Genomic DNA, 11,350 nt, shown 5'->3' with positions numbered 1-11,350 from the left:
ACCTACCGGGTCCTATTATGTTTTCAAACCATCCAGGAATCTATTGAAACTTACACAAAGAATTTGATCCAAATTGGTCCAGCCGTTTAGGACAAGTTAAGTGACAAACAAAACACACAGTACAGAAGAATTGTATTATATTAAGATATATTAAGGTCAACGGAAAGTACTGTTTGTATTGTACCATACCATTGAATTTGACCATGAGACCCCCCTTGGCTATACCCATAATTTTGATTATGTGACCCCCTCCTGGCTATAAAAAAGCTGGATCCGCTTTATATTTTTTAAAAGTAACAAGTTTTTTTTTCTATATTTTTTTTTTGAGGCTTAAGTGCACCAATGTGACTATGCCAGCCTCATTGAAAGACTCGATGTCCACATTCATCAAACACTCCTATTGCGAGGAGTGTAAGTAACAAGTTGACTCAGCCTGCTAACATCATCCCGGCCGTCGGCGATGCCCGCGAGCCGACGCTGCGCCACGCACGCCTGCCGCCGGAAGCGCGAAAGCCTGCGCAGGAGCGACTCGCACTCCCAGCATACGAACAGGCTAGCCGCTTCCTTGTAGAATCCCTCCTGTAATTACATAGAGAACAATTAAATTCTTGCAAGTATAGCTCCATCAATACTATCAATGATTGTTTGGTAGATTCAGTGTGAGGTAATCGGATGAGAATGCTGCTGCTGAATGCTGATTTTCAGTTGGTCCACGAAAACAAAAGAGACATAAGAAACTTACATACAAGTTCATAATAACTTAACCTAAATGAGCCATATAAGTATATATACAAAATGCAGTATCAATCTTTTTTTTTTTTTTGCCAGTAGGAAACAAGAAAGAATAATATTTTTTTGTTGTGGCTGAACACTCCAGGAAGACAGGCCTTTGCATCCAGAGACATCACTGTTCACTGTTGTTGTATTCTTTTAACTCTTAAATGGTTCCAACGGAAGACCAGCGTCGGCCGCAAGGTTGACATCATGCTGAGTTGGGACCATTTCGTGTCAAAATTTATTTCCTTTTTTCTTTTTCTTTTATTTTGCACAGTTCTCCTCTCGGAATGAAAGGATTTGGGCCGTAATTCCCACTCTGGTCAGTAGGTAAGGGTTGGTTTATTTGAGTAAATTGTTAATTTTGTAGTAATTGTTATATAAAATTATAAAAAATACCTAATAGGTACTAATTACAAAATTAAATAACTAAATAAATACTTTATTATTTATCTTTTAAATTTATTATTTTTTTTTATAAAATTTACAAGGGATAATTTTTTAATACCTATCATAAGCTGTTTTAGTGTCCCACTGCCAGGCAACGGTCTCTCCCCCAGTCTTCCAACTTGTCTTGTTGCACCTATGGATCAATTCATTGTATAATATCTTACCCGATAAGCCTCTGAATCGTGTGAAAGAAGGGAATACAGATTGTTTACACATCATTCACACGGCAAAGTTGGAACAACTTCCGGTCATTACTGAGACACGTACAACACAGCGATTTCAACATTATTTCTGAACTATCCTCCATTTTAACGCGTCTGTAGCCACTTAAATACTTTTATAACATCAATACAGTTACTTAGGCTGCAGTATAAATTAGTTATAATTGTTTTATTTTGTTTCTGGACTAGGCTGATTGGACATTGGTTGTTTTGACAGGAAGCCGTCAAAGTTGATTGCATTCCGTTTAGTTTTTGCATCATTGACGAGTTACATATTAAAAAATAGTGTGCGTTGGATGGAAATGGAAACGAGCGTCGAGCGATTTCATATGGCCGCGGCCTCTTAAGAAGCTTTTTAATTTCACGGGCAGAAATTCGCGTCTGTAATGTCAAACAAATTTCTCTATAGGTACTAACCTATATAAAAATGTACTCTGTGGGTACTAATTGGTACTCTTTATTTAATACTCTTTTATTTGATTCAATTTTTTGTCATTCTGTCATTCCAATGCGTAGTCTCACGTGAGTCTCACTCAGATATTTCGCCGAATATTATTGCGTAAATTTAGTTGTTTAAAAATAAACAATTATTACAGAAAATATTGTAATTATACTGTGAGGCTATAAACTTTAATATATTGTAACATCCAATTTGTTTCTTACTACTTCGCGATGTTGCTTGCAAAATATGTAATACAGTGACTGAGTGTTTTTTAAAAATGTATGATATAAAGAGTGAATCTAGCACCGCGAATACTGCGATATGTTGTGGATGCCTCAGTACAGATCGGAGACTGTCTCCCTTGGTTCATTACGATTTATTCTACTCCCTTTTGGGGAATAAGGAGACGTTAGAGGTAAGTTTCTTTGGTAGAGTTATTTTACTGACAATATGCAAACCCAGTAGCGGCTTATTAGGGTAGGGCGCGGTGGGACGACCGCCCAGGGCACCGGACTTAAAAATAAATCTTCATGTAAATATTTTATTTATTAAATACTCATACCATGACCGTAATAGCAATGTTTTAGGCAAAAATATATTCTTTGTATTGGAAAGTGTGAGACTATGCCCTCTATCTATTCATTTGCATTCTGTTTCTGATTCATTCCTATTACGGTCATTGCATGATATGGCATAGTGGGTAGTGACCCTTATGCATTAACTTATGAAAACAAACAGAGGCGTCTTTACCTATAGTGCAGGGTGTGCGTTGCACACGGGCGCAGCGGTATTAGGGGCGCCCACTGGCATATCAGGTTATTTTTTGAATCGGTAGCCCAACATCCTGGGTGGGTACTAGACCATACTGGACACGGCACACTCGGCCCCCCCTCTATATACGCCTATGTGGGCGCCGGCGGCGGCACGTTGTACCTATTCCATTTTGGCCCGCGCACCTCTAAGATGGCGCTAAGTAATAATTGCACACGGGCGCTACATGGGCTAAAGACGCCGCTGAAAACAAACAAGTGCAAGGATCTGACCTAAATAGTAAACTTGAAAGTGGACTTTCTATTAGTTAACGTCATTTGATATGTAAGCTCTCAGCCTGATTGACAATAGGGCATATTAGGCAAAGCTCTGCGCAGGGGGCGACACTAGCACAAACCGTAAAGAAACCGCCATGACAATGTCAATTCTCTTTGTATTTTGGTCGCCATGACGGATCATGACCAAAGAGCATTATTAATACCTATAGAAATCATTTATGAGTAACAAAATAAATTTAATTTAAATCGATAGTAGCGATAGAGCTATATTTACAAAAATTTAATTGAAATAATATGATATTAGGGCATCCTACGGACATTTAAGATACTCAAAAACATAAACCATAAACATATAGTATGGGCTAGTGCTGCACTCTGAAGGGATAAAATTGCAGTAATATTCCCTATTGCAGATGTTTAAAAAAAAAACAATTTGATTTGTCAATCAATAAAGATATCAACTGCGACAAGAAATGAAATGCATTATTTGCAGATTAATTACTGTCTGTCGCCGCCATATGTGAATGAAATAATGCTTGCATATTCCCTATTGCAGGACCTGAAGTATTTTGATGTACTGCTGTGTTGGGAGTGCACGGCGCTGCTACGGAGAGTGGCTGCGTTCCGGACGCGGCTCCAGAATGCACAGTGTGTTCTGAAGCTGGCTCATGATAAACAAGTTAGTACATTTTATACATTGAAGGAGGTTAGTGCTATATATTTATTTTATTAGCAAATACATAAAGAATGAAAGAAGACATTTATTCACTCACAAAGTCACACAAATTCAACAAAATTTAAAGAGAAAACACAAAAAAAAAAAAAACAAAAAAAAAATGAAAATAGGTTTTACGCAAGATTTTGTATGGCCTGCATTAAAAAAATAATGCCTAAAAATGAAGTTGCCATTTTCACACACACACACACACACACACACACCACCACACACACACACACACACACACATGCTCACACAGACATACACACGCTCACACACGCTCACACAGACACACACCACACACACACACACACATAGATGTTCTAAATTGATGCGCAAACACATATCTTTGATTCATATTTATTTCTTTGCTTTTTGCAGATACAAATAACATCTCTATCAATTCTTGAATCCAACCATAGACAAGGCTACCATTACATCATAGAGGAGACCATAGAGGAAAAACCAGACATAGAACTTTTCATAGACAACTGCACAGAAGCAGAAATCAAACAAGAAATAGAAAATGACCATTTTGAAAGTGTTTCTGGCCATGACAAACTTTTAGAAGAAAAAGCACCCTGTGTTAAAAATGAAAAAAAACATGTTAAAATAGAGAAAGATCTTTTAAAAATAGATAATGATATAGATTTTAGTAAATTAGAGCTATATTTTACCAAGGTGCATCTGAGTGAGACAGAAGTACAGGAATCACTGGCGAAAGACAGAGATGACAATGATTCTGTTAGTCGCCCCCTTAAATGTGGGGCATGTGGCTTCCGGTTTACATATAAAAGTGATTTACAATCCCATAAAAGAGAATACCATAATAAGGTATGTAAGTTACACAACAATGCCTAATGAACTTACATCCTTGCAGCTTGCTGCAGTATAGTAACTATTGTTCGCGTGGCTGTACGCAACAGTAGCCTGTTGCCATGGTAACGTCTTCTGAGTTATTTATTAAAAGTTAGGACATTGCAACAGTTTTAAGGCAAATCCTTCATAGATCATCTCCTAAGCATTCTCATAGTATACATTGCAAACATTTTTCTAACAAAGTGTATCACAGAAGTCTCCTGAGTCACGAGACAGAATAACACACACTAAAAAGTTGATTGACCCACAAGCAGAATGATAATGTAGTTTGTTGCATAAACGTAAAGGTAAACCAAGAATATATGACTATTGTCAAGAGGGTGCTATTATTTTTATTTATATGGCAATAGTTCAGAGGGCCAGTAGGCAGTAGGGGGCTAGGTAGGGGTTCGGAGTACCGAAATTCCAAAATCGATGTTCGTATCGTACCGTCCCTCTCGCTCTCGTATTAAATAGTATAAGTGTCAGAGGGACCGTACGACACGAACTTCGAGTTTCGTAGTAGCCCTGCAGTATAGTCGAAACAATGACATCTTGACTTGTCTAAAACGTTTACCTGTTAGCTCTGATGTTAATTTGGAAAGGTTTTATAGTGAAATAGTTTCATTCCCCAAGCGTTTGTTTCAGTAGTTTATTATAAACATTATTTACAATGATCCATTGTTCACTAATCGTTTTGGGCATTTTTGTTATTGTTCAAAGAAACCGCCACAGTGACACTGACAATCATTCAAATTATTGCCAGTGTAAGAAATTAGTTCCAATTAAATTCCGCAACTTGGCGAAGTCATAAATTTCTGGTCAGGATTTACATATCACAACGTGCAGGTGAGCAAAATAATTGTTTTAGTTCATAGTTATGTATTTACGTATCAATTTTTTTTAAGCGAAGTCTCCTAATTAAATGTCCGGTGTGTGGCGACAAGCACGGTAACAAGTCGGACTTAATGCTGCACTGGCGCCGCTCTCACCCAGTCAACCGCTGCTTGAAATGCGCGCGCGTGGTGGAACGTGATCTCGACAGAAGGAAGCATCTGCACCTGCACAGGTTCAGATACCGATGTAAGCAGTGCGATGTGGACTTTCCGTAAGTAATTTTCATCATTATCTCCTACCTGTTACAAAACGTTGCGTAAATAGTCGCATAATTTTCGCAAGTCACAATGTAATGTTTGTCCGAATTTTTGTTAGTCATCACTTTTTTTTTTACCATTAAACAATTATGCAAGCTGATGAGAAACCGTTACAATAATACCCGTAACGCGAAAATCGGTTTAAATGGTCCCCTATAAAGAGTTTGCAATATTTGAAAACCGTAGTATCACTCACTGTATGACATACCGCCAAATAAAAATTGTTAAGATTTTTCATTGATATGGCAACCCTATTTCAGTAAAATTAAAGAGTAAACTGTGTAGATTTTTTTTGAAAATTTTTACCTAATCATATTTTTGCCTCCTATTTACTTCTCAAATCTATCTAAATTTATACCAACTCATCGTTATGCCAATTCACATTATGCGCATTATATAACGTGTATCACTGATGTCTCCTGGGTTACGGGACAACAACAATAAAAAGTTGATTGAGCCTAGTCAGCCAGTCAATGGACACGACTCTAATGTAGAGCCTTATCGTTATCGCAGAGACCGGCTGCTGTACGCGCACCACGAGCGACGCCTGCACTCGCGCTACGTGTGCGACTATTGCGGCCGCAGCACCGTAGGGAAGAAAGCCATGGAACGGCACATCACGTAACTACCGCCGTCTCACCATTATAAAACAATCATCATCACCATCTACGGCGTGCATTGAGTAGGCACTTAGGCAGACAGGCCTTCCCCCATAGACCTCCAGTTGCTTCGGATGGAAGCGGCTTGCATGAACGTTCTAAAAAAGTATCACTGATGTCCCCTGGGTAACAGGACAGAATAACATACACTGAATAGTGTAATTATAGCTCATTGGATGTCTTAGCACGTAAAATCCAATGAGCGTTTAGTTTTTCACTAACATTTATTTTATTTTATTTTTATTTTATTTCTAATAAACATTACATCTATCATTACAGTTACCCAATACGATAGAGTAGCAAGCTCCTTATATATTCATAACATAACACAATTACATAACATAATTTTAAGTCTCCTTGTTACTAACATATATATGGATATTTAATTGTTCAAAATACGGTATTTGACTATTTTGTATATCTATATATATAAAAGAAGAAACTGACTGACTGACTGACTGACTGACTGACTTATAGATCAACGCACAGCCCAAACCACTGGGGCTAGAAACTTGAAATTTAGAATATATGTTCCTTAATAGATGTAGACGCTCACTAAGAAAGGATTTTTCGAAATTCCCACGGGATAGGGAAATATCTAAACTTTTTTCGCTTCTTTGTTGTAGTCGAATCTCTGAAACTATTGAGCCGATTTAAAAATTCTTTCACCGTTAGTAAGCTACACTATCCTTGATTGACATAGGTTACTTTTTATCCGGGATAATGCAAAATTCCCGCGGGATAGAAATAAATTAATTCAATTACGGAGCTGATTTAAAAAAATCTTATGTGATATGACTATCCCCAAATGACAAAGGCTACTTTTCTTCGGGAAATTACAAAATTCCCATGGATAGAAAAAACTGAATGCAACTTCGGGGATGATTTTAAAAAATTCTTACATCAATAGAAAGCTACACTATTTTTCATTAGTTTAGACTACTCTTCTTCGGGAAAATGCAAAATTCCCGCGGGATAGAAATAAGTGAATTCAACTTCGGGTCTGATTTTAAAAGTTCTTTCAACAAAAGTAAGCTACAGTATTCCTGATTGACATAGGATACGTTTTTCCGTGAAAATGAAAAATTCCCGAGGGATAGAAATAAGTAAATTCAACTTTGGCACTGCTTTTAAAAATTCTTTCATATGATATGACTATCCTCGATTGACATAGGCCACTTTTTTTTCGGAAAATCCAAAATTCCCATGGGATAGAAAAAACTGAATTCAACTTCAGAGCTGATTATAAAAATTCTTCTACTAAAATAAAGCTACACTAATTGCTGATTGGTATAGATTACTCTTCTTTGGGAAAATGCAAAATTCCCGCAGGATAGGTACATAGAAGTAAGTAAGACAATCCAAATTCGGAGCTGATTTTAAAAATTCTTTCACTAATAGTAATCTGCAGTATCTCTGATTGACATAGGCTGCTTTTCTACAGAAGAATGCCAAATTCCCGCAAGATCGAAATACATAAGTAAATTCATCATTGGGGTTGATTTAAAAAGATATTTTACCAATTGGGAGCTACATTATCCCTGATTGGCATACGCTACTTTTCTCCGGGAAAACGTAAAACTCCCGCGGGATAGCAAAAAGTGAATTCAACTTCAGGGTTTGATTTATTTATAATTGTATACCTAACTCTACCTGAACAGTACCTGACTGGCTGACTGACAGACAACGCATAGCCAAAACTACTGGTGCTAGAGACATGAAATTGGCATAGATGTTCCTAAAGTTATAGAGAGGTGCACTAGGGAAAGATTTTTAGAAAATCCCATGGAATAGGAAAATATCTCAACTTTGTTTGTTTCTTTGTTTGTTGGGGATAATCTCTGAAACTACTGAGTTGATTTAAATAATTTTATTACCAATAGAAAGCTAAAATATGTCTCACATCGACAATTTAAGAATACTAAAATAGATCATAACAGTAGTTCATGTCCCGCGGGGACTTTAAAATTTCTCGAGATACAATCCTATATCCTATATTGTGTAGGAAGTCGCCGGCAAAAGAAACGCGTAGTACTTTAACGTCTTTAACGTTTCAGCGAAACAGGGTTTCAGAGTTGGTACGAATTATGAATGAATTATTACGTATGTAGGTTGATTTTTGAATTCCAAAATGTGCACCATCTGTCTAAAACAACGTCTTACTGTATTTATATTTCCATTAAATCCTCCAAAAAATCAATCAAAACACGAAAAAAAGGATCGCAGAAAGTAAATGTATGTTAATTGTTACCCCAAATTTAACGCGAGCGAAGCGCGGGGCAACAGCTAGTGTTTTATAAATTAAAACTACGCAATGCATATTATCGAATAGAAAAACATTTTTTAAGCTACCTTTATAAATAACAAAGTTATAAAGGTTTGAAATTCAAGATTAGACAGAGAAAGACATACTGGCATGTGACGTCACACGCCAGTACCGCCATACTTGCTGCATAGAGAAAAGCGTTTGAGAAAGAGACAGGTATATAGATTTTTCAAAAAATCACTATAAATCCAATTTTCAACCGATTTAAATTTTCTCTTCGGTAAACACTATCTGTATATGTATATTTTCATAATAATATTAAGATATGGCAAAATCAGGAGTTGTCAAATACCGTATTGGTATCTGAAATAAATAATTTCATTTAATTTTCATAGTTGATTGACTCAAATGAGACCATGTCAAATGTGTGTTGTAATCGTTGCAGCTACAACCACCTGGCGAGCACGTGTTCGTGCGGGCGCGTGTTCGGGACGCGCGCGCGGCTGCTGCGGCACGCGGCCGTCGCGCACCCGCCTGACCCGCAGTCCGGCGACAAGGGCGCGGGCGCCTACTGCGTCGAGTGTGACCTGTCTTTCCCGACGCGGGGCAAGTACAGGCGCCATCTAGTGACCGCTGTCAGGCATCGCCCCAGGAAGAAAGAGAGGTGACATTAAACTATAATTTCGTAGGTAGTAGCATGGCCTACCAATCCCTACAAACTATATTTAATACAAAAAAAACACCAATAGATGGCACTACTATTAACATTTGTAAATTATAAAAAGTGAATAAACCGAATTAAGTAGAAATATTAAGATTAAAATAAAGACTAGCATATTTTATAAACACAACTTCACATCAACCTTAATTCAACTCCTTAATTTAAAGATAAGAAACACCATAAAAATAATAAATTGAGAATACGAAAGTATAGGCTACATGTGGCTACATTTCAGCTATGAGGCTTTCGTAGTGTTTTGCAATTGTGACGCTAGATGGCGAATAACCGGAATGCGCTTGCTGGGCTTGCCCCGCGCTTGCTCACATTCGTCGAAACTATTTGAGAGAAACATGCCATTCTCTTCTAATGACGTAAATAAGACAGAGACATCATGCGTATCTCTAGTCGTCTAGGCTCAGTTGGTGAGCTTGTTGGTTGTTGTCAGTGTACCGTATCCTTAGTGTCTCACTAGATGGCAATATGTATCGTGTTATTTGTGTTCTCACTGGTGCCATCTATTGGAAAATCGAAGGAAAGAAAAATAGCCAGTTGAATAGCCAGTATTAGGGTGATACCATTTGCTTGTACTAGGTGGTGTCTCTGTTATATATGTACTCTGTGGTAGTAGGTACCGTCGCGGCGAAATGAGGATTTCTTGAGTGGCGAAATAGCGCTAGCTGGTGTCGAGAGGTCCGTTTGACGTCTTATATACTGAGCGGCAAAAAATCTGGCCCTCAAATGAAAATGAAAAATGAAAATGTGTTTATTTAAAAATATACAGTGGTTGACAAGAATTACCAGGGGTCCCCGCACTAGGCTAAATGTATGCAGAATCGGTAATTTTGTATGAAGGGTGGGCCTAATTTTGTGCCGCTGAGTATATATGTTTGTTTTAGGTCTTGTATATAATTTAATTTTGATCTCTTGTACAGTGGTCGGATTGACATAAAAATTCATATAATGTATGTACATAAATAGGGTAAACATTGCAATTAGAGTCGACAAAAAGTACAGTGAGCCAAAAGCTTATCTTAAAGATGATTTTTTGAACCAAAAACTTGTAATAATGTTTATTTCTCCTAAAAATCCACACCATTACAAAATGTTTAAATTACTTTTTTATTTTTATTTAAATGACTATTTAGAGATATACTTCATTCCTTACAAATAATATGACCGCGAAAGTGTGTTTGTTTGTTCCGCTTTCAGGTATTAACTACTTAACAAACGGCCATTCAAATTTTGCATTTATATTTTATGTAGTGAAAAAATTCTTATACAGTCCAAGTAAAATCAATCTTATGTCAATGTCATAAAGACCTTGACATGGAAAACTTTTCTGCCTTTAACTCTACATCATAGCACACTGTGGCGGTTAAAAGGTTAAGATATTAATTGTGTCCACTTACTTTACTTATGGGTTAATATTTAAGCGAAATCTCATCATTGTATTAAATTTTTTCAGTATACCATGCCCCGAATGTGGAAAAATATTTTTCCAGAAAAAACTACATGAAGAATCATCTCAAGCTGTTCCACACAAATGACTCCAAGCACTACTGCATGACCTGTAACAAGGTGAGGTTATCCTTCATCATGATCATCACATCAGGGTCAATAACCTTTCTTGTTTGATATTCTGTCGTGTTCTCCAAGAGACAACAGTGACAAAGTTTCTTTAAAAAAATCTTATATTATAATATATCTACTAATAGGCTGACTACGACAAAAATGTACGCTCGATTCAAGTTCACAGTTCAGTCACACGGCGGCCATGACGTACGAAATACCCGTTCTTGAATGTACATAAGCACGACAACGTCTGTACACGCGTCAATGTGTGCGTAAGATACACAGGCTGACTATCGCAAAATCCTAGTACCTACTATAAGTACTACCAATTACATTTAAAGATACTTATTTGTAGGTTGGCTTAGATATGTGCAAATAAATGTAATCGTTAATCTTACCTATTTATTTAAACCTACTTAAAATGTGTCTGTCTGTGTATTTAAGCATTTATTATTTCAATTACAAT

General features: G+C 37.0%; 1 protein-coding gene across 1 annotated transcript in view; it reads left to right on the top strand.

The window, feature by feature from the left end:
* The first annotated feature begins 1,423 nt into the window (after positions 1 to 1,423).
* Positions 1,424 to 11,350, top strand: part of LOC141444451 (uncharacterized) — a 28,710-nt gene continuing 18,783 nt past the window's right edge. Inside the window, exons 1-7 of the mRNA XM_074109998.1 lie at positions 1,424 to 2,302; positions 3,493 to 3,615; positions 4,036 to 4,509; positions 5,421 to 5,620; positions 6,180 to 6,287; positions 9,037 to 9,255; positions 10,815 to 10,890. Of these exons, the coding sequence (XP_073966099.1) occupies positions 2,165 to 2,302; positions 3,493 to 3,615; positions 4,036 to 4,509; positions 5,421 to 5,620; positions 6,180 to 6,287; positions 9,037 to 9,255; positions 10,815 to 10,890 (1,338 nt within the window). The 5' untranslated portion in view covers positions 1,424 to 2,164. The remainder of the gene's footprint in view (positions 2,303 to 3,492; positions 3,616 to 4,035; positions 4,510 to 5,420; positions 5,621 to 6,179; positions 6,288 to 9,036; positions 9,256 to 10,814; positions 10,891 to 11,350) is intronic.

The sequence above is a fragment of the Choristoneura fumiferana genome, chromosome 30 (genome assembly GCF_025370935.1).
Source record: "Choristoneura fumiferana chromosome 30, NRCan_CFum_1, whole genome shotgun sequence".
In the NCBI taxonomy this organism is placed as follows: domain Eukaryota; kingdom Metazoa; phylum Arthropoda; class Insecta; order Lepidoptera; family Tortricidae; genus Choristoneura; species Choristoneura fumiferana.
The sequence above is the reverse complement of the archived record's forward strand: the minus strand, read 5'-3'. Positions and strand labels throughout refer to the sequence as shown.